We start from the raw sequence: 22,760 nt of genomic DNA, 5'->3' as shown, positions 1-22,760 counted from the left end.
GTTTCACAGGAAACCTCCCCATCAGCTCCCCCTGCAGACTGCTGGTTCTGCTGGTTCTGATGGGGCCCAGAGAGGAGCAGCAGCACCAGCAGAGCCCTGTTACCGGGTCGGAGCTGCAGAACTCTGAACTGTTCTGAATGCCAGGAGGAACCAAACAGAACCTGTGGTCAGCAGCACCACGTCTGGAGTCCAGTGCCAAGGCGGGCTGGTCTTCCTGTGTTGGGCCACAACCGTCCACGGTTCTGGAGCCTTGCAGCACGGATAACGCCTGCAGCCACAGACCCAGAGGTCCAGTAGGTCCAGTAGGTCCACACAGCCGGGTCCGCCCATCTGACCGGAAATGACGATCCAGAATCTGGTCGGTTCAGATTCCCTGGACTGGTCCTAAATGTTCTGATGCAGGTTCCCTCTTCTCTGCCCACGGGACCTGCAGAACTTCTCCAGTTCTTTCACCTTCTGGGGACGTGAGACGGTTCAGGTGAACCCACAGACTTCCTGTCAGGGAACCTCCTGTTCAGGCTCTGGTTCTGGTTCTGGGCTCTGGATCTGGTTCTGGGCTCTGGATCTGGGCTCTTGACTCTGGTTCTGGGTTCTGGTTCTGGGCTCTGGATCTGGGCTCTGGTTCTGGATCTGGGCTCTTGGCTCTGGTTCTGGGCTCTTGGCTCTGGTTCTGGGCTCTGGTTCTGGGCTCTTGACTCTGGTTCTGGGCTCTGGATCTGGGATCTGGTTATGGGCTCTGGATCTGGGATCTGGATCTAGGCTCTTGGTTCTGGGCTCTTGGTTCTGGGCTCTTGGTTCTGGGCTCTTGGCTCTGGTTCTGGGCTCTGGTTCTGGGCTCTGGATCTGGGATCTGGTTATGGGCTCTGGATCTGGGATCTGGATCTAGGCTCTTGGTTCTGGGCTCTTGGTTCTGGGCTCTTGGTTCTGGGCTCTTGGCTCTGGTTCTGGGCTCTTGGAACTGGTTCTGGGCTCTGGGCTCTGGATCGGCTCTTTCAGAACTTCTCATGAAGTCCTGTTGTTGATCTGGATGGATGTTTGGACTCGCTGTGATTCAGCAAAAAGTAATTCAGAAGGGTTTGGGTCAGAACCTTGACAGAAACTCAAGCTCCATGTGTAGGAGGGTAACCCAGAGCATGATGCTGCCTCCACCGTGTCTTACTGTGGGTGTGGGGTTCTGTTGGTGATGCTCGGTGCCGTTTCTGAAGCCAACATTGTTGTTGCAGTTTGGCCCAAATGGACCTCAGCGTCAGAGAGACCGGTGACCATGACCAGGCTGCACCATCTGTCATTAACAAACAGCCATACGGTTCTGATCAGATGGAAGCCGGCCCGTTTATGTTGGTCCAGAGCTTTTAGCATGAGCTACCTGCTGTCTCTGCTGGTGTGGGGTTGGCGCTGGTTGTGAGGGATCCGTCATGTTCTATGAGGACGGATGGATGGCCTGGACCTTCTGCTCCCACCTTCTCCATCCTCGTTCCCCACGACTCCTCCTGGCCGCCGCGCTGCAGCGGTTTCAGAGCTATTACCAGAGCTATTAGCTGTTAGCTCTGCTATTAGCTATTAGCAGAGCTATTAGCAGCTGGTCCCTGGTGTAAACGTTCACCTCTCCGGTCCCCACAAACAGATGCAGGATAAACGTAACGAGCAGCAAACTGACTACGGCGCGGTCACAGAGTAGATGAGAGGATGATGCCCACAGTCACTGCAGCCCAGACCTTCTGCTGTGGCGTCATCAGCCTGGAGGGATGCCAACCGTTTTTAGCTAAATTCAAGTGTCCCGTATTTTGCCTGCAGCCTGAGAACACGAGGTGGCGCTCCCTGCCTTGGTAAGCTAGACCTCAGCGTGGGCAGCGCTGTGGTTTCCTCACTGCTGCTTCAGCTCCTGGCCTTCTCTGCGTTTACTGCATCATTTTACAAATTACTACCACAGAGGATGAAACACTGACTTTTAAATTTCTCGCAGAAGATCACCTTAATTGGCCTTTTTAGCTTTTTGAACATAGCCAACGTGTGTGCTCTCTCTTCTGCAGATCCCCAGCAGGATGTGGCAGTGAGCATGCTCAGTGCGCTGATCGTCACTATGGCGTTACTGGGCAGCGGCCAGGCCTGCAGCGGTCAGGAAAACTGTGCAGCCAGCAATGAATCCAAAGACTACTGCTACTCAGCCCGCATCCGCAGCACGGTGCTCCAGGGGCTGCCGTTTGGAGGCGTGCCCACCGTGCTGGCCCTCGACTTCATGTGCTTCCTGGTAAGTTGGCCGAGTGGCAGCTCAGTCATGAAGGCGTTTGACCTGCAGCTCTGTCCGTGCTGCTGGTTCTGCGCTCAGACACAAGGACAGACTTCTTAAATAGCTTCAGCAGGTTAACTCTCTGCTGACACAGTTTGCCCACATTAAACGTACATCATGCAAGAATTAGAACCAAGAGATTTTATTGTCATTATCTGACCATAATAAACATTTGGTGAGAGCGTCACAGGTAACACGCAGAGGCCCTGAAAAAGCAGCAGGAGAGACTTATCAGGGGAAATATGGTGCAGTTGTTAATAGTTTATAAGCTACTCAGATAAAAAATAAAGCGTTCAAGTTTAATGTAGCAAACAACACTTCCTGAAAGGCTCAAAAGTCTGCAGCTAGTCCTCAGCTAGGACGCGTCTCCTCAAGGCCAGGACGGTTCAGAAACCTGCTGGGATGAAGAGTATGGCTAGGTACAGTAAGCATGCTACAGTCCATCAGAACCAACTGGGTCCGGTTCCTCAGGACCATCTCTCTATGTGTGAAGTCTGAAACAGGACCAGACATCAGCGTTACACCTACGATCCCCCAGAATGCATCTGTTCCCTCTGCATTACGATGCAGGAGAAAACCTCTCCAGATCACTAAAGGAGAAATAACAGAAACCAGCAGAGTTAAATCCAGTGTCCTGTATTTAAATGTTAGAATAATCGCCCGTCTAAAGCAACCTCAGACTGAAGAACTGGCTCTGCTAAATATAAGGTCATTATCAGCAAAAACACCTACATAAACACCTAAATATGGATGTTATGCTTCTAACTGAAACATGGTTGGATGACCAGAACAAATCACCTGGACTAACTGAAAGTTTTAAGTTAAAATAGAAAAGATTAGAAAGGCGAGGGGTTGCAGCAATATTTCATGATTCACTGAACTGGAAGAAAGTTTTCCTTAGAAAATTTGGCTGTTGAATATTTGGGAAAATTAGATAAAAGCCATAAACAAACTCTGATGCTATTTAAAGGTATACTATGCAACCGGGGTTGATTTTCCAGCGAGGCTCCCCCCAGAGGGCGAAAGTAAAAGTGCACTGTCGTAAAGATGCTCAGTTGTTCTGGTTTCTCCGTCAAACCAGGCGCTTTGGTTGTTTTGATCTTAGCAGACAGGCGAACGCAACGAAAAGTGGAAAAAACGGCAGTACAAACAATGACTAACACAGTGAAGGTATGAACATCAAGCTTCCCGCAGCGCTATCTTGGTGAGGCGGCCGCCTCGCCAAACTCGCGCTACCGCCTCGCCAACATTCAAAATAATAATAATAATAATAATAATAATAATAATAATAATAATAATAATAATAATAATAAAAAATAAAAAAAACTCAATATGCTTGCATGTTTATTTGACGTTAACACGCGGTTCTTTGTTGTTGCTTTCGCGCGTGCATATAGTGAATGGCAGGGCAAAAACACATGGAGTTCTCACCGTAAAGCGAGACTTCTGTGTGTGCGGGCCGTGAGCTCTTGCAATTGCAAGTGCGGTATTTCCCCCACAGACCCCCAGGGCGGCCGAGAAAACCTTTGTTCAACCTGAAATGACTCATTTAATCATCCAAAACGGTATGGAACACATTAATTAACTGAAAAATGTTGCATAGTATGCCTTTAAGAAAAAAAAGCCTTTTCCATGATTCTAACGAGCTTTTACTGTTTTATGCACTGATTTGGCTTTTTAACAATTGTGGGATGTTTCAACATCCCACAATTCAACATGTTGATGAGCTAAAAGATGCAGAAAAGCTGCGTGATAAACTTGATAACTTTGGTCTGACTCAACATGTAAACCAGCAACAAAAACAGTTGAGGACACAGTCTGGACTTATCAGCAGGGTGTGAATATTTCCACCGTCTCCGTAACCTGTCTGATCATTTCTGTTATCTTTGAAAGTAGAATCTCTATCAGGGCCTGCAGGCAATTTACCAACTAATTAATAGAGAAATCAAAAAACAATTAGTGGTTTAATCTGCTCATCCACACCAAATCCAGTACCATTGTTATCCTAAAAAATAAATGCAGAGTAAATGACTACATTTCAGCCGCTCAACTCTAAAAGCTCAGAATAAATGATAAATCAGTTTATCTCCTCCTTCTGTCTTGGTATCCTACCTACAACCTTCCTTAAACTCCAGCTTCTCATTACATCTGACCTGATCCACTAAATTCATCTCATCAGGGGTTTTAAAACCAGCACTTATTAAAAACATCTGGATAATTCACATCTGCAGAACTACAGGCCCATCTTTAAGCTGGCATTTATCAGTAAAGTTACTGAAAAGAAGTTTCAACAATTAATTAATTCACCTTCTTAACAACGACCAGCCGCTTTGATGTTCTCCAGTCAGGTTTCCTCACCACAGTACAGAGACCGCCCTGATCAAGGTGCTGGTTCTGATGGACCTCAGTGCTGGTTCTGATGGACCTCAGTGCTGGTTCTGATGGACCTCAGAACCTCAGTGCTGGTTCTGTTGGACCTCAGAACCTCAGTGCTGGTTCTGGTGGACCTCAGAACCTCAGTGCTGGTTCTGGTGGACCTCAGAACCCCAGTGCTGGTTCTGGTGGACCTCAGAACCTCAGTGCTGGTTCTGTTGGACCTCAGTGCTGGTTCTGATGGACCTCAGTGCTGGTTCTCATGGACCTCAGAACCTCAGTGCTGGTTCTGGTGGACCTCAGAACCCCAGTGCTGGTTCTGTTGGACTTCAGTGCTGGTTCTGGTGGACCTCAGAACCACCGTGCTGGTTCTGTTGGACCTCAGAACCTCACTGCTGGTTCTGTTGGACCTCAGAACCTCACTGCTGGTTCTGTTGGACCTCAGAACCCCAGTGCTGGTTCTGTTGGAATTCAGTGCTGGTTCTGTTGGACCTCAGAACCTCAGTGCTGGTTCTATTGGACTTCAGAACCTCAGTGCTGGTTCTGTTGGACCTCAGAACCTCAGTGCTGGTTCTGTTGGACCTCAGTGCAGCATTTGACCCTGTTGACCAGGATTTATTATTAAACAGAACTGAGTTGGTTCAAATCGTCCCTAAAGAACAGAGACTTCTTTGTGTCAACAGGAAACTTCTGACTCACACCTGAACCTCCATCTGAAGACAAAGTGGACCTTCTAGAACCTGGAGAACATTTCCAGGATTAAAGGACTGATGTCTCAGCAGGATCTGAAAAACTAATCCATGTTTATCTTGAGTAGAATCTGCTCTGCAGAACCAGAACCAGAACCAGAACCAGACATGGAGAAGCAGCATTTAGTTCCTATGCTCCACTGATCTGGAACAAACTCCCAGAAAACTGGAAAAGTGCTGAAAGCCTGAGTTCCTTTAAATCAAGATTAAAACACATTTGTTTAGGATTATCTTTGACTGTTCTAGTTAAACTGTTTTACTGAAACATCATTAGTTTAAGTTTGTATTCCAACTGTTCATAAAATCATTAATATTTGATTTTAGTTTGTATTTCCCTGTTTTATTTTGTTTACATTTTTATACATTTTATTCAATCCGTTATTATTCAGTTATTATTGTTCTATGCTTTAATGCTGTAAAGCACTTTATGTGTCTTTCTCCTGAAATGTGCTTTGCTAATAAACCTGCCTAATCGGATCAGAACCAGTGGAACCAGCAGCATGTTTGTAAACAGACCAGGAACTGGGCTGCTGCTTTATTGGTTCTCAGCAGGCGGCGACTTCCACGTTAACACGCTATATTTCTGGTTCCTGAGGTTGGGTTCCTGAAGAACCTCCAGAACAGAATCGTTTTGTGTTGGAAGAAGGAATGAGAAACGTTGAATTGGAGGAATAGCTGGAAACGAACAGATGAAATGAACATAAAGGAGCTAAAACAGGAGGTGTTTGATGAGATGTGGGACCCGACCCATTTCCAGAACTATTCTGCTGTTTCAGTAAAAGGAAAGGCTGTGAGTGTCACGTCTTCATGATGTCATAACGCTGCTCCTCTTCTTCAGGTACTCCTCTTCGTCTTCTCCATCCTGAGGAAGGTTGCCTGGGATTATGGCCGCCTGGCGCTGGTCACCGATGCCGACAGGTAAAGGTGTTCAGGAAATGAAGGCTGCCATTATTCATTGCTGTTTTCTGATCACTGCCCCCTAGTGGCCGCTGTCCTGTAGTCGCCACACGGGGCAGCGTGGAGCTAACTGTCCGTATCACACCTGTGAAGGTGTTGCTGTTGCTCTGATGCCCTCAGGTTAATCAGATAATCACTATTACCACTTATTCCTAAAAATACACGATCTGTTCGGATCGGAGCCAGAACTGGTTGAAATAAAGTTTAGTATCCACGCTGCAGGAAGAGGTTCTGGTTCTGGAGGACAAACCTGATCATAGTTACCAGACCTGGATGATAAATTCTGGTGGTCGGGCTCATGATCCATAGATGTTCAGGTATGAAGCGGGCCTGTTGGCGTGTTCAGTTCTGACTGAGGAACTACAGCCATCAGAGCAGCAGGTGGCGCCGTGGCAGAGCTCCAGAACCCAAAGTTTATTTTCTCAGCAGAAATAAGTTCTGTTCTTACAGCCGGACTGAAATAAAACCCGAACTCTACAGTCAGCCATTAAAGGGATGCTCCTGGTCTAGAACGCTGCTGGACTCTGGGAGGAAGACGTTTGGTTCTGATCCAGGACAGATGTTCAGGGTTCAGGCGTCCGGGTCCAGTGAGCCTGAAGCTGCCGTTCGACAGGAGAACATCTCTGGAGAACCATGAGCATCTCTGAGTTCAATGTTCTCCTGCTGCTTCCTGGACAGTAACTTCTGCTCATCTTCCTGTTTTGTTCTCCTTCTGCTCTCTAAAGATTGAAGAAGCGTTTCAGCGACCTGGAGGAGCGGGAATAGTATGTTTCTGTTTGGTTTATCCGCTAACACCTTCTCTGCTTCTGCCGCCTCCATTAACAGCTGCTGCACCTCCTCCTCCTGGTGTCTGTCTCTGCAGACGTCCTGCAGACCACTAAGAGTCATACTCCTGTTTCTGGCTCCGCTAACCCTCCGTCCTCCATGCTCTGAGTGTGTCTGTAACAGTGCAACAGGTGTAACAGTGCAACAGGTGTAACAGGTGTAACAGTGTAACCAGGTGTAAAAGTGTAACAGGTGTAACAGTGCAACAGGCGTAACAGTGCAACAGGCGTAACAGTGCAACAGGCGTAGCAGTGCAACAGTGTAACCAGGTGTAAAAGTGTAACAGGTGTAACAGTGTAACCAGGTGTAACAGTGCAACAGGCGTAACAGTGCAACAGGTGTAGCAGTGCAACAGTGTAACCAGGTGTAAAAGTGTAACAGGTGTAACAGTGCAACAGGCGTAACAGTGCAACAGGCGTAACCAGGTGTAAAAGTGTAACAGGTGTAACAGTGCAACAGGCGTAACAGTGCAACAGGCGTAGCAGTGCAACAGTGTAACCAGGTGTAAAAGTGTAACAGGTGTAACAGTGCAACAGGCGTAACAGTGCAACAGGCGTAACCAGGTGTAAAAGTGTAACAGGTGTAACAGTGCAACAGGTGTAACAGTGCAACAGGTGTAACAGTGCAACAGGCGTAACAGTGCAACAGGTGTAGCAGTGCAACAGTGTAACCAGGTGTAAAAGTGTAACAGGTGTAACAGTGCAACAGGCGTAACAGTGCAACAGGCGTAACCAGGTGTAAAAGTGTAACAGGTGTAACAGTGCAACAGGTGTAACAGTGCAACAGGTGTAACAGTGCAACAGGTGTAACAGTGGTAACAGGTGTAAAAGTGTAACAGTGCAACAGTATAACCAGGTGTAAAAGTGCAACAGGTGTAAAAGTGTAACAGGTGTAACAGGTGTAACAGTGCAACAGGTGTAACAGTGGTAACAGGTGTAAAACTGCAACAGGTGTAACAGTGCAACAGGTGTAACAGTGCAACAGTGTAACCAGGTGTAAAAGTGTAACAGGTGTAAAAGTGCAACAGGTGTAACAGGTTTAACAGTGCAACAGGTGTAACAGTGGTAACAGGTGTAACAGTGCAACAGTGTAACCAGGTGTAAAAGTGTAACAGGTGTAACAGGTTTAACAGTGCAACAGGTGTAACAGTGGTAACAGGTGTAACAGTGCAACAGTGTAACCAGGTGTAAAAGTGTAACAGGTGTAACAGTGCAACAGTGTAACCAGGTGTAAAAGTGCAACAGGTGTAACAGATGTAACAGGTGTAACAGTGCAACAGGCGTAACAGTGCAACAGTCTAACAGGTGTAAAAGTGTAACAGGTGTAAAAGTGCAACAGGAGTAACAGTGCAACAGGTGTAAAAGTGCAACAGGTGTAACAGTGCAACAAGTGTAAAAGTGCAACAGGTGTAACAGTGCAACAGGTGTAACAGTGCAACAGGTGTAAAAGTGCAACAGGTGTAACACTGCAACAGGTGTAAAAGTGCAACAGGTGTAACACTGCAACAGGTGTGACAGGTGTAACCAGGTGTGACAGTGTAACCAGGTGTGACAGTGTAACTGGTGTAACAGGTGTGACAGTGGTAACAGGTGTGACAGTGGTAACAGGTGTGACAGTGGTAAGAGGTGTAACAGTGCAACAGGTGTGACAGGTGTAACAAGTGTGACAGGTGTAACAAGTGTGACGGTGTAACAGATGTAAACAGGTGTGACATTGTAACAGATGTAACAGGTGTAACAAATGTAACGGGTGTGACAGGTGTAACAAATGTAACGGGTGTGACAGTGTAACAGATGTGACAGGTGTAACAAATGTGACAGGCGTAACAAGTGTAATACGTGTGACAGGTGTAACAGGTGTGACTGTAAACAGGTGTAAGAGTGTAACAGGTGTAAATAGGTGTAAGAGTGTAATAGGTGTGACAGTGTAAATAGGTGTAACAGTGTAAATAGGTGTAACAGGTGTAAATAGGTGTAACAGGTGTAAACAGGTGAGACAGTGTAAACAGGTGCCACAGTGTAAACAGGTGTAACAGTGTAACAGATGTAAACAGGTGTGACAAATGTAACGGGTGTGACAGGTGTGACAGTGTAACAGATGTGACAGTTGTAACAAATGTAACAGATGTGACAGGTGTAACAAATGTGACAGGCGTAACAAGTGTAATAGGTGTGACAGGTGTAACAGGTGTGACTGTAAACAGGTGTAAGAGTGTAACAAGTGTAACAGATGTAACAGTGTAAATAGGTGTAACAGTTGTAAACAGGTGAGACAGTGTAAACAGGTGCAACAGTGTAAACAGGTGTAACAGGGTAACAATGTAAACAGGTGTAACAGGTGCAACAGTGTAAACAGGTGTAACTGTGTAAACAGGTGAGACAGTGTAAACAGGTGTAACAGGTGTAACAGTGTAAACAGGTGTAACTGTGTAAACAGGTGAGACAGTGTAAACAGGTGTAACAGGTGTAACAGTGTAAACAGGTGTAACTGTGTAAACAGGTTTAACAGTGTAAACAGATGTAATAGGTGAGACGGCGTAAACAGGTGTAACAGGTGTGTGTGACTCACCAAGCCTAACGCCTCGCTCCTCTCTCCGCCTTTAACTCAGCCGCAGACGAGACACAGATAACTATGAGCCGGTGAAAAGGTAACGGCTGTGCGTAGCTCAGTGTGTGGTGACCCTGTGACGTGTTAGTCAGTAGGTGAACGTCGGCGCGCCTCGTCCGGATCCAGGTAGACCAAACCAGGCATTTTCAACTTTCCCGCAGCGTCACTGCTGCCTCCAGCTGCTGAACTAACCCAAATGTTCTGCATCAGGAGGAGCTGTGGCACGGACTGCCTGGCCCATTCAGCCGTTAGTCAGGCAGCGCCCCCATCTGGTCAGAAATGGGACAAGACGGCGCCGTTTATAATAGTTTATTCCAGGAGGAACCCGGTTTGGGTCCCCAACCACCAGAACAGTCTTGGTTCTGTGTGGAGGACCAGCGGCGCCGCTCCTCACTCCCCCAGATGGCGGCGCTGTTCTCTGAGGCCATTCTGGCACTCTTATCGGTACCGGCGTAAAGCAGCACTAAGTCACGTTTTAATGCATCTTCTACGTCCATCTGACTCTCTCTCTCTCTCTCTCGCCCCGCTGAAGGCAGCCATTGTTTCCTACAGTCCTATTTTCAAACGGTCCAGTAGGGGGCGCACCGTGTAAAATGACTTAGTGCTGCTTTAATTCACACGTCGTGATCCAGTGGTGGTTCTGGTTCTGGACTCAATGTCGCTATCTGGAAGATTGTCTCTATTTCTGGTGAATTTCTAAACTTTAACTCAACATTTTGGTGGCCTCAGTCTTTGAGGGGCTTGAGATTTGGTCAGTTTCGTGAAGATGAGGGGACCAGTAAGGGCTCAGTGAACACCGGCCTGTTGGTTCCCGTCCCTTCCTGGCGCTGGTTCTGAGATCCAGCTGCTGGTTCTGAGATCCAGCTGCTGGACTCAGCCTTGATGATGTAAAGCTGATGATGACTGGTTTCCATCACCCTGAAGCAGCTCCGTCTGTGTCTTCACCTCCTGTTAGTTATTGTTGTGTCAAGGAACCAGCTTTCAGACGTAGAGGTCAAAGGTCAGAGCGGCTACATGGTAGCATGCTAACTGTGTCCTTCCTGTCTGTTTTGGCAGCGTTGCCTCAGCGATGCACTCAGAGACTCCAGATCGCTACGAACGCCTCACCTCGGTGTCGAGTTCTGTGGACTTCGACCAGAGAGACAACGTAAGGACGTCTGATCCCTCCTCCTCCTCCTCATCTGCTCTTCCTCCTCTTTCATCTGTCAGATCTGAACATCCAGATACTCACAGGGATCTCCTGGTTATTCAGAGCAAACATCAGCACCTGGTTCTGAGTTCTGTCCAGGTTCTGATCTATTCTGGATCAGGTATCCGTAACCATCCAGGATGTAGCCTAGCCTTCAATAAAGACCGGAAACACGTAAAAGGAACGTAGCCTAACCTCCAGGCTAGCTGTTAGCTTAGCATAGGTTAGCTGTTAGCTTAGCATAGGCTAGCGGTTCATTCAAAGGCTAACCCACCCGATGGAAAAGCAAATGTTGAAGGTTCCACCAAAACTGGGGGGGGGGGGGGGTTAGTGCAGTGGAGGACAGGACAATTATATATATTATTTTTATTATTATTATTATATTTATATTATTATTATTATATATTATTCCCCCACCACCCCCCACCCCGGCGGGGCTGAAGCTGCTCTGCCTCCTCGTCTCGCTCTGATCCTAACAGACGCTTTCTCTTGCAGGGCTTCTGCTCCTGGCTCACGGCCATCTTCAGAATAAAGTAAGTTTGGACTCAGCAGCTTCTCTGCTTTTTGGGGCCGACCCGGTTAATCGGTGACCCGGTTAATCAGTGACCCGGTTAATCGGTGACCCGTCACCATGATCTGATTCCTCTCCAGGGACGAGGAGATCCGTGAGAAATGCGGCGAGGACGCCGTGCACTACCTGTCCTTCCAGCGCCACATCATCGGGCTGCTGGTGGTCGTCGGCGTCCTGTCCGTCGGCATCGTTCTGCCCGTCAACTTCTCCGGGGACCTGCTGGGTAAGGGCCGAGATCAGAACCGGCCCGCGGACTCTGATGGACTCTGGTCTGTGGGTTCCTGTCACATGACGTGTTTCTGGTTCTTTTAGTCCGAATTATCAGTGCAGATGCGTTCCTGAGCCGGGGCGCTCCTGGCCCTCCGTCCAGAGAAGGTAACGGTGACGCCGCGGGGCGCTAGCCGCTCTGTGGCGCTAGCCGCTCTGTGGCGCTAGCCGCTCTGGGGCGCTAGCCGCTCCTTGGCGCTAGCCGCTCCGTGGCGCTAGCCGCTCTGGGGCGCTAGCCGCTCCGTGGCGCTAGCCGCTCCGGGGCGCTAGCCGCTCTGTGGCGCTAGCCGCTCTGGGGCGCTAGCCGCTCTGGGGCGCTAGCCGCTCCGGGGCGCTAGCCGCTCCGGGGCGCTAGCCGCTCCGGGGCGCTAGCCGCGGGGCGCTAGCCGCTCTGTGGCGCTAGCCGCTCTGTGGCGCTAGCCGCTCTGCGGCGCGTAGACGTGCTCTGACTCTAGAAGGTGGTTCTAGACGTAGACCCGGGTAGAGCTGTGAGTCCAGAACCGGCTGTGGAGACCCGGTTCTGGTGAATCCTCACTGCAGGAAAACGTGTTTCTGGTTTCCCCTGGTTTAGTGACTACTTGGTGTTTCTACAGCGGAGGCCACAAGTTTACATACGCCACATGAAGTCTGAGGAAACGTTGTTCAGTCCGTCAGAACTACCATAATTATTTCTGCGTTCTACATGCCAGAATAATTCATCATCTTTAAACATCGTTTCCTTCAGGGTCAGAAGTTTACATACATCATTGTCAGTATTTGGTACTCTTTAAAGTTGGGTCAAACGTTTTGGTTCTGCTTCTCACAAAGGTTGGCAGGAACGTTCCTCCTGACAGAACCGGTGGAGCTGACCCAGTCTGGAGCCGCCGTGCTAATGTTCTTTTCTGGTGTATTTAGTGCAGCAGTTCCTCCTGCAGCACCACAGGCCCACAGCATGACGCCGCCAGCCGTGTTTCACAGCGGGGACGCCTCCGCCTTCCTCCACATGTAACCATGCTCGTTATGGTCTCATCAGACCACTGAAGCATTTCCCCGTCTCCTGCAAACGGATCTCTGATGCCGTCTTCCTGCTGCCTCCCCGTGTCGGTCCTCGTTTCACAGAAGCTGCCTCCTTCCTGAGCGCTGGGCCCGCCGGGCGGTCGCTGTCCACAACGGTTCAACAGATGAAGGCGGCGTCTTCATCCGAGGGGAACCAGACCACCGTTCTCTCCCTGACATCCTGATGTTCCTGTCAAAGAGAGGCCGAGTGGTTAGAGCAGCGTGCTTGTGCTCTGAGAAGGATGCAAGTACCCGGTTCAATCCCGGTTCAATTCCTTTATTCAGATTTCACGTCTGACAGCAGAACCGCCGTCTCTCGTGTGGCGTATGTAAACTTGTGGTTCCGGCCGTGACGACGGCAGCAGCAGGAATCTGGAGACTTAGTTCACCTTAAAGCCGCCTGTCGGGTTTTCCTACAGCGTGACGTGTTTTTGTTGCAGAGAACAACGCCTACAGCTTTGGACGAACCACCATCGCCAACCTGAAGTCAGGGTGAGTTGAAGGTTCTCCTCTCAGGACCGCTTTAGACGGGTCCATTTGGGTTTACGGCATAAAGCTTATTTAGCTCTGATCAGCCTGAGGTAGAAGCAGAGGTGATCGGATCCTGGTGAACAGAACCTGAACCCAAATGTGTTCCAGGACCAACCTGCTGTGGCTCCATACGACCTTCGCCTTCATGTATCTGCTGCTGACCGTCTACAGCATGAGGAGACACACGTCCAAGATGCACTACAAGGAGGACGACCTGGTAGGACCAGAACCTCAGCAGAACCTCGGAGCTTAGACCGGGTCTAACTTTGTTGTGTCTTGCAGGTGAAACGCACTTTATTCATTAACGGCATCTCTAAGTATGCTGAGGAGAGTCAGATCAAGCAGCACTTTGAGTACGTTCCTTCTTTCCTCTCGGCGGGCCGACTGGTTCTGATCCGCTGGGGTTTTAATGCTGTGTTGCTCTGCAGGCAGGCCTACGAGAACTGCGTGGTTCTGGAGGCGCGGATCTGCTATAATGTGGCCAAACTGATGGCGCTGAGCGCTGAGAGGTGAGTGTGTTCCTCTTCTGCCTTCTGGACCTCCAGGAGTTCTGGACCGGTTGTCTGAGCAGAACCTTTCCTGGTCGGGCTGCAGGAAGAAGACGGAGCGGAGTAAGAAGTTCTTCACCGACCTGATGGCCAAAGAGCACGTTCCCACCATGATTAACCCCAAACCGTGCGGACACCTGTGCTGCTGCGCCATCACGGGCTGCGAGGAGGTGACGTCTCTCCTTCTGCATGTGGCAGCGTCTGCTGGGGCTCAGCGGCGCTCAGCGGCCATGTTGGTTCTGTTTCATCGGGCCTGTTTTCCCCACAGGAAGAGGCTGTGAGCTACTACACCAAGAGGGAGGCTAAGCTGAAAGAGGAGTACAGAAAGGAGAAGGAGAAGGTCCACACCAAACCCCTGGGCATGGCCTTTGTCACCTTCCAGAACGAAGCCATGACCGCCATGTAAGCGCTGACCATAACCGTGACTTAGAGATATTCAATTCAGTCCAGCTTTATTCATACAGCACCAATTTACGTCATCTCAAGGTTCTTTCTAAAGTCAGACTCCATCAGATCCTCCAGGTTGGTGAGAAAGTTTCCTCTCTAAGGAAACCCAGCAGGTTGCATCAAGTCTCTCCAAGCAGCATTCACTCCTCCTGAAAGAGCGTAGAGCCACAGTGGACAGTCGTCTGCATTGTTGATGGCTTTGCAGCAATCCCTCATACTGAGCATGCATGAAGCGACAGTGGAGAGGAAAACTCCCCTTTAACAGGGAGGAGAACCTCCAGCAGAACCAGAACCAGGCTCAGTGTGAACGCTCATCTGCCTCCACCCACTGGGGCTTAGAGAAGACAGAGCAGAGACACAGAAAGCACAGAAGCTCACATTGACCCAGGAGTACTTTCTATGTTAGAGAAGACAGAGCAGAGACACAGAAAGCTCAGAAGCTCACATTGACCCAGGAGTACTTTCTATGTTAGAGAAGACAGAGCAGAGACACAGAAAGCTCAGAAGCTCACATTGACCCAGGAGTACTTTCTATGTTAGAGAAGACAGAGCAGAGACACAGAAAGCTCAGAAGCTCACATTGACCCAGGAGTACTTTCTATGTTAGAGAAGACAGAGCAGAGACACAGAAAGCTCAGAAGCTCACATTGACCCAGGAGTACTTTCTATGTTAGAGAAGACAGAGCAGAGACACAGAAAGCACAGAAGCTCACATTGACCCAGGAGTACTTTCTATGGTAGAGAAGACAGAGCAGAGACACAGAAAGCTCAGAAGCTCACATTGACCCAGGAGTACTTTCTATGTTAGAGAAGACAGAGCAGAGACACAGAAAGCTCAGAAGCTCACATTGACCCAGGAGTACTTTCTATGTTAGAGAAGACAGAGCAGAGACACAGAAAGCTCAGAAGCTCACATTGACCCAGGAGTACTTTCTATGTTAGAGAAGACAGAGCAGAGACACAGAAAGCTCAGAAGCTCACATTGACCCAGGAGTACTTTCTATGTTAGATGGTAATAGAGGATGATCTGCCTCCCCTGATGATGTCACAGCTAACAGAACACCAGACCAGGTGTACCTTCTATGAGGAGAAAAATGACAGAGAACTAAAAGTTAAAAGCCGGAATAACAACAAACAATGCAGATTGGAGAGCAGTAGGAGAACTGAGGTGAAAAAAGGAAACTCTGGAAATCTGTTTAATATGGGATTTAAATGACATGTCTTGGTCAAAAATAACACTAAGATTTTTTACTTTATTACCAGAGGCCAAGTTAATGCCATCCAGATTAAGTGATTGGTTAAGAAGTTTATTTTTTATAGGGTTAATATTCCAGAGGTGAAAAAAGGAAATGTTTCAAACTTTTGAGTTGGTCAGCTGACCTGCTGGGTTTCCAGAGGAACTGTGGAAAGATCCTGGAGGTGACGTGATTTGGTGCTGTAGCGGTAAACCTTCATCACAGCCATGACTCCTCCTCCTCCTCCTCCTCTCCAGCATCCTGAAGGACTTCAACGCCTGTCAGGTTCAGGGTTGCCACTGTCGCCAGGAGCCGTGTTCCTCTCAGTTCAGTGAAGTCCTCCACGTCCACAACTGGAGCGTGACGTACGCTCCTGACCCGCAGAACGTCCGCTGGTAGGTGCCCCGCCCACCTGAGACTCACCTGAGACTCACCTGAGACTCACCTGAGGCTCACCCGAGGCTCACCCGAGGCTCACCTGAGACTCACCCGAGGCTCACCTGAGACTCACCTGAGGCTCACCTGAGACTCACCTGAGGCTGAGCAGCCGGCTGACACGCTGTGCTTACTTCCTGCAGGGAGCACCTGTCGCTGGGCGGGATCTCCTGGTGGATCCGCTGCTTCATCATCAACTGCATCCTCTTCATCCTGCTCTTCTTCCTCACCACGCCGGCCATCATCATCTCCACCATGGACAAGTTCAACGTCACCAAGCCTGTGGAGTACCTGAACGTAAGCAGAACCCTCGGCTCCTCCGTCCTCAGAGCTTCTCTCTCTTCTCTCTGCTGCTGAGCTTCTGGTTCTGATTCTGTTTGTGTTCTGGACAGAACCCGATAGTCACTCAGTTCTTCCCCACCCTGCTGCTCTGGGCCTTCTCTGCTCTGCTACCCACCATCGTCTATTATTCTGCCTTCTTCGAAGCTCACTGGACCAGGTACCGCTGCTTCCTCCCCCCCCCTCGGGTCCGGCCCGTCTCGGTCCAGTCAGGCACCGGTGCATGAGTTCTGGTGACCGTAGCAAACGGCTCGGTCCAGTCAGGGCTTTGGGCCTGAAACCAGAACCGTGTTGACTCGTCTGTCTGTCCCTGCAGGTCCGGAGAGAACAGAACCACCATGCACAAATGTTACACCTTCCTGATCTTCATGGTTCTGCTGCTGCCGTCTCTCGGACTCAGCAGGTGAGAATCGTTTGGGGCGGCGCCGCTGCAGCGCTGCTCTGGTTCTGATCCGTTTCTGTCTCTGCTTTCAGTCTGGACGTGTTCTTCCGCTGGCTGTTCGACAAGAAGTTCCTGGCCGACGCCAAGATCCGCTTTGAGTAAGTTCTCCAAACATTTAGGGGAACGATTGACTGAGGCCTTGCGTTGCCAAGGAATGCAGCCAGTCAGCTGCTGCTAAATAGCGCAGCCGTCAAGGCCACATTCCTCCTAACAGCCCCGCCTACACGGAGTTCACGAGGCGCTGCCCTTCAACTGTCGAAGGAAGAGCAACAACATGGGGGAAAGAGGGGGGAGAAAAAAAGAGACAGATGTTTGCCAATTTATGCTCTCACCTATAAAGAGACAAACAACCGACACAAAAAACCCTCATAGCATGAAAAGCACAAATAACACAAGACAACATGTATGCAGAAGGTAAACATTTGAGACCTGTCGCGTGTAAATTCAAGTTTTATGAGTATCAGTTATGCGTGTGTGTATGGGTGAAAGTGTTTTATTTCCGTGAACACTCTCCAGAGGCCATTGTCCTCGATGTTATCAGCCGGCCCACAGTTCAGAGAAGCATCCTCAGGTGTCAGCGGGGGAGGGGGGAGTGGGGGAGAGTTCTGAGCTCTACGCTATAACAATCCAGTGGTTGATAGGGAGGGAATCCAAATATGTTATTTGTTATGAGACAAGCTGCACTGCCTTTCCTGTCAGCTTTAAGTCTTTTGCTGGCTCCACATAAATCCAATTTTCCAAATTATTGGGCTTTTTCGCGCTTCACTCCCAGATTTTATCCCATTTCCCCTTGAGTTCAACCACCAAAGTCAGTCTGCGTTCCAACACAGGCAGCTTTTCGGCTTCGCTCCATTCACCTGCCAGGTTTGTCCGTTCACAGCCATAGTGAGCGCGTCATGCAGCCGGCAGCCTGATCAAGGCCAAATGGCTCCGACATCCGCTGTATTTGCCGATACTTCAAAAATCCACAAAAACCAATGAGTAGAGATCCCAGTATCCTGAATCCAAACATGCAAACGTTTCAAACGTCCAGGAATAACAAAGTCAAAAGACGCACCGTTTTCCTCCAGGAATTTAGGATGAATCCCACAAAATGAGTCAAATCAGGACCTGACGGGTCCCCCTTTATGCTGCCTACCTGTCGAGAAAATTTGCTAATAGCAGAGCATGCTGGGAGAACTGAGACAGCTGAGGAGACGTTGGGGGTCAGGAGGTCTGAAGGCGTTCTGCTGGGTTCCATTCACGGTTCTCATGTTCTCACACGTGTTTTCCCTACAGGTGCGTCTTCTTACCGGATAACGGAGCGTTCTTCGTCAACTATGTCATCGCCTCGGCCTTCATCGGGAACGCCATGGACCTGCTGAGGATCCCCGGGCTGCTCATGTACATGATCCGGCTGTGTCTGGCTCGCTCCGCCGCCGACCGCCGCAACGTCAAGAGGGTGAGGCCGCCGCCGCCGCTCTGACGCGCCGTTTAAAGCGTCTGCCAACTTCCTGCTTTGCTTCACAAAGTGTCAGAGACGACAGAATACCCAGAATGCAGTTTGGAGACAAAGGTTTTTATCATTAAGGCAAACGAATCCAAAGCTGCGATTTGAGGCTTTCCAGGAGGAACGGCCTTATATGGTCATTCCTCAGCCCCTCAGTGGCATTCAGGTCAGGACTTTGACTAGGCCACTCCCAAGTCTTCATTTAGTTCGCCTTCAGCGATTCAGAGGTGGACCTGCTGGTGTTCTGCTGCAGAACCCATCCTGGTCTCAGCTGGAGGTTCTGAGCAGAGGTCAGAATGTGAGGTGATGCTCCGGACCTTCTCCTGGTCCGCAGCAGAACTCCGCTGATCGTTCCCTGAAAGGACCAGATGGACCGGGTCAGTCCACAGAACATTTTCCCAAAAGCCTCAGGGACCCAAACATGGCGGTGCTTCAGCTCAGCAGGGTCTCAGACCTCCGCCCTTCTAGCCCCGCCTCTTTCTGACACTGGAGGCGGAGCCTCTGACCATACCTGAGGCAGGTGAGGTCTGCGGCTCCCTTGATGTTGTTGTGGTCGCTGCGCTCTCAGGGTCAGTTTGGCCGGCCTACCTGGGGAGGTTCCCCGCTGCTCCGTGCTTCCTCCCTCTGTGAGGCGGTGGTCAGGCCTGGCTGGAACAGGTGAGCTCAGGTGTGATGAGCCACCGTCAGGTTTTAATGCAGGTTTGTTCTTCTGCCTCAATGATAAAACCTTTGTTTTGTTTTTACCTGTGTTGCCTCAATGTTTCTGTTTCTGATGTCCTGAGACATTCTGACAAAGTCAGGAAGCGGCGAGCGTCTTTTCTCGCCGCCATGTCTGCTCTGACCGTAACGCCGCCGTCTCTGCAGCATCAGGCCTACGAGTTCCAGTTTGGCGCCGCGTACGCCTGGATGATGAACGTCTTCACGGTGGTGATGGCCTACAGCATCACCTGCCCCATCATCGTCCCCTTCGGTCAGTGCGCAGCGTCGGTGTCGGCAGGTAGCTGCCTGAGCCGTGCACTCAACTCGCCTCTTCCTACAGGTCTCATGTACATGCTGCTAAAACACCTGGTGGACAGGTACAACATGTACTACGCCTACCTGCCCTCCAAGCTGGACAAAAAGATCCACTCAGCCGCAGTGACTCAGGTGGTGGCCGCGCCGATCCTCTGCCTCTTCTGGCTGCTTTTCTTCTCCACCGTCCGCACAGGTGAGCAGTGACCCACTGAGACGCACACAAACACGCCCCTCTGTTCTCTGGACAGGCTGCAGACAGGTGAGGCTGCAGACAGGTGAGGCTGCAGACAGGTGAGGCTGTAGGCAGGTGAGGCTGCACGCAGGTGAGGCTGCAGACAGGTGAGGCTGCAGGCAGGTGAGGCTGCAGACAGGTGAGGCTGCAGACAGGTGAGGCTGCAGGCAGGTGAGGCTAGACAGGTGAGGCTGTAGACAGGTGAGGCTGCAGGCAGGTGAGGCTGCAGACAGGTGAGGTTATATAAGAAAGCTGGTACAGTCAGACATCTCTGCAGCCAACATGTTAGTTGCGGTATCGGATCCGTGTCGGTTGTGGTGTTGTGCTATTACACACGGTTTAAAGTTATTTATTGCAGGAGTTAAAGTTCTCTGTCGCTGCGACGGATTTGTCATTTGGAAAATTAGCGCAAATTGTTCCTTCTACACTTTTTATTCAAGATTTTAAACTGAAGCTGCTCTCAACCAATGAAACCTGGCAGAGCCGGGACATTAGCCAATCAGAAAGAGAGCAGGGCGGGTCTTTGCAAAGCGGACCTCTGCCAACGAGCTTCATTGATGTTCAATCATAACTTTTGGAAGAACATCTCAAACTGGCCACAGATGCATGAATGAAAGTAGTGATGGTCAAAGATTTTCTTTGGGTTTATGCAAACCAGCAGGTCAGAAAGTTGAGCGGATTGAACATCTGACAACAACTTCCATCAGTAAAGGGGGCTGTCGCTGCTCCTACAGTTAATTAATGAGTTATTTCCACCTGTGGCCATGTCACCTGTCAGCATTTATTCCCAGGCTTCCAGCAACTCAGCTGATAAACCAACCAGGAACCTCCTCATGATTCGCTGTTACGTTTTATTTAAAACTTTAAGAGTAAAGCGCTAGCTCAGGCTAATTTAGCATAACACGCTTTTTTTTTTTTTGGACAAGGGTGGGAATATAAAACAATGTCCTGCATTTGACTGGGTCCGTTTTGGAAAAAGTAGAAAAATAAATAATTTCTCCTGTGCTTTTCTGAACCAAAGAAGGCAGAGCTGCAGTCAGAGCGGCTATCAGTCAATAAGCAGCGTTCATCTAATGAGCCGCTGCGCACCTGGACACTTAATAAAATGACAAGGATTTTGATTTGTTTAGATTATTAAGGAAACTACATAAAAAAAACTGCAGCTACAACATGGACTGGAGAGCGGGTTCTAACTGGCTGAGGCCAAAGGTGATTCTCAGATTCTCAGAGAGCTTTTATGAAGTTATTTTACTTCGACCCTAAAACACCTGCAGACAGACAGACTGCAGCCAAGATTACCTTCAACAATATTTAACTTTACAAAATACATTAATAACATTTTGCTCATTAAAAATGTTCATATTTAAAAGCAAGTTATGTTTTTTCTGATAAACTTTTAATTTTATTAAACTTTTAAAAAATTTAACATCCCAGCCTTCATGGATTTTCTATACCGGCTTTTCTCTACAGTTGTTACATCAAGCCGTATCTGATAGGGAAACGCAGCTCGACGTCACACAGGGTCGTGGGGGGGGGGGGGGGGGGGGGGTGACAGGTCTCCAGTCACTGGGCTAGGATTTAACAGTTTTATTAAACTTCAAAAAAGCTAAAAAATGCCTTTTTATAAACTCATGAGTTGTGATAATTAATTGCTGGGCAATAACTGGCAAAGCAGAGAGTGATTATTGTAATGAGCGATCTGTGGTAAACTAAAATGTATGACATCATAGTGTTATGTGTCCTGCATTGTCCAGGCTGTGGTTGTATGATCATAAGATTAATTTATCCTGAATGTGACAGGGAGCCAGTGGAGTTAATATTCAGATGTGAAGTAGATGATGTAATGATGAAGCTGCTGTCTGTTGTCCTAGTTGTAGTTTATAGAGGATGATCTGCCTCCCCTGATGATGTCACAGCTAACAGAACGCCAGACCAGGTGTACCTTCTATAAAGAGAAAAAAGACAGAGAACAAAAAGTTAAAAGCTGAAATAACAACAAACAATGCAGATTGTAGAACAGTAGGAGAACTGAGGTGAAAAAAGGAAACATATGGGATTTAAATGACATGTCTTGGTCAAAAATAACACTAAGATTTTTTACTTTATTACCAGAGGCCAGGTTAATGCCACCCAGATTAAGTGATTGGTTAAGAAGTTTATTTTTTGAAGACTCTGGCCCAAAGATTACAACTTCTGTCTTGTCAGAATTTAAATGCAGGAAATTTAAAGTCATCCAGCTTTTGATGTCATCAAGACATGACTGCAGTCGAAGTAACTGATTGGATTCATCAGGATTTATGGATAAATATAGCTGAGTATCATCAGCATAACAGTGGAAATTAATCCCATGCTGTCTGATAATTTTGCCAATCGGAAGCATATATATAGTAAAGAGAATTGGTCCAAGGACTGAACCCTGTGGTACTCCACAGGTGACCCTAGAGTTTGAGGAAGATTTATTATTAACATGAACAAACTGGAATCTGTCCGACAGATAAGATTTAAACCAGCCTAATGCTTTCCCCTTAATCCCTACAGTATGCTCAAGTCTTTGTAGGAGAATATTGTGATCAACTGTATCAAATGCAGCACTGAGATCTAACAGGACAAGTATAGACACAAGTCCATTATCTGAGGCCATGAGAATATCATTAGTGACCTTCACCAGAGCTGTTTCAGTGCTATGATGAGCTCTGAAGCCTGACTGAAACTCCTCAAGTAGGTCATTACTTTGTAAATGTTCACAAAGTTGATTAGCAACTACTTTCTCAAGAATTTTAGATAAGAAAAGAAGATTAGATATAGGTCTGTAGTTTACTAACTATATCTGGTGTTCATAACTGAACTGTGTGCCCCAGGCTTTGAGACGCCCACCTCCATGTTCACATTGGTGGTTCTGGTCGTCACCATCGTGGTCTGTCTGTCCCACGTCTGCTTCGGACACTTCAAGTACCTGAGCGCCCACAACTACAAGGTGAGCTTCTCGCCGCAGGTGTGGCTCCTGATTGGCCAGCGGTCGTCTCACGGTGAATGTTTCTGTTTCAGATCGACACGAAGGAGAGCGAAGTGGATGCTGTGAAGAACGGACGACCCGCTCGCTCTTCGTCCTCCCCAACCACCAAGTCTCAGGTGAATCTTCCGGGTTCTGGCAGAACCGCGTGACTCTGATGTGGCGAGGCGCCAGCGTG

The 22,760-nt window shown here is 48.8% G+C and overlaps 1 protein-coding gene across 5 annotated transcripts in view; it reads left to right on the top strand.

The window, feature by feature from the left end:
* LOC105920162 (CSC1-like protein 2) overlaps positions 1-22,760 on the top strand; it is a 29,922-nt gene that overhangs the window by 5,517 nt on the left and 1,645 nt on the right. For 2 of the 5 annotated variants that reach the window (XM_036137713.1, XM_036137716.1), the window contains exons 2-24: positions 2,031-2,248; positions 6,248-6,327; positions 7,092-7,130; positions 10,855-10,945; positions 11,483-11,520; positions 11,639-11,781; positions 11,871-11,933; positions 13,301-13,352; positions 13,500-13,608; positions 13,674-13,744; positions 13,820-13,900; positions 13,986-14,109; positions 14,208-14,341; positions 15,879-16,016; positions 16,200-16,353; positions 16,449-16,555; positions 16,712-16,798; positions 16,870-16,935; positions 18,116-18,278; positions 19,191-19,296; positions 19,366-19,533; positions 22,431-22,546; positions 22,618-22,701. In XM_036137713.1, coding sequence (XP_035993606.1) covers positions 2,057-2,248; positions 6,248-6,327; positions 7,092-7,130; positions 10,855-10,945; positions 11,483-11,520; positions 11,639-11,781; positions 11,871-11,933; positions 13,301-13,352; positions 13,500-13,608; positions 13,674-13,744; positions 13,820-13,900; positions 13,986-14,109; positions 14,208-14,341; positions 15,879-16,016; positions 16,200-16,353; positions 16,449-16,555; positions 16,712-16,798; positions 16,870-16,935; positions 18,116-18,278; positions 19,191-19,296; positions 19,366-19,533; positions 22,431-22,546; positions 22,618-22,701 — 2,406 coding nt within the window. In that variant the 5' untranslated portion in view covers positions 2,031-2,056. Of the gene's footprint in view, positions 1-2,030; positions 2,249-6,247; positions 6,328-7,091; positions 7,131-9,799; positions 9,839-10,854; positions 10,946-11,482; positions 11,521-11,638; positions 11,782-11,870; positions 11,934-13,300; positions 13,353-13,499; positions 13,609-13,673; positions 13,745-13,819; positions 13,901-13,985; positions 14,110-14,207; positions 14,342-15,878; positions 16,017-16,199; positions 16,354-16,448; positions 16,556-16,711; positions 16,799-16,869; positions 16,936-18,115; positions 18,279-19,190; positions 19,297-19,365; positions 19,534-22,430; positions 22,547-22,617; positions 22,702-22,760 lie in introns of all 5 variants that reach the window. The other 3 variants (XM_036137714.1, XM_036137717.1, XM_036137718.1) reach the window with 3 other exon arrangements.

Source organism: Fundulus heteroclitus, chromosome 5, assembly GCF_011125445.2.
Source record: "Fundulus heteroclitus isolate FHET01 chromosome 5, MU-UCD_Fhet_4.1, whole genome shotgun sequence".
Classification (NCBI taxonomy): Eukaryota; Metazoa; Chordata; class Actinopteri; order Cyprinodontiformes; family Fundulidae; genus Fundulus; species Fundulus heteroclitus.
This window is presented reverse-complemented; position numbering and strand designations above follow the sequence as displayed.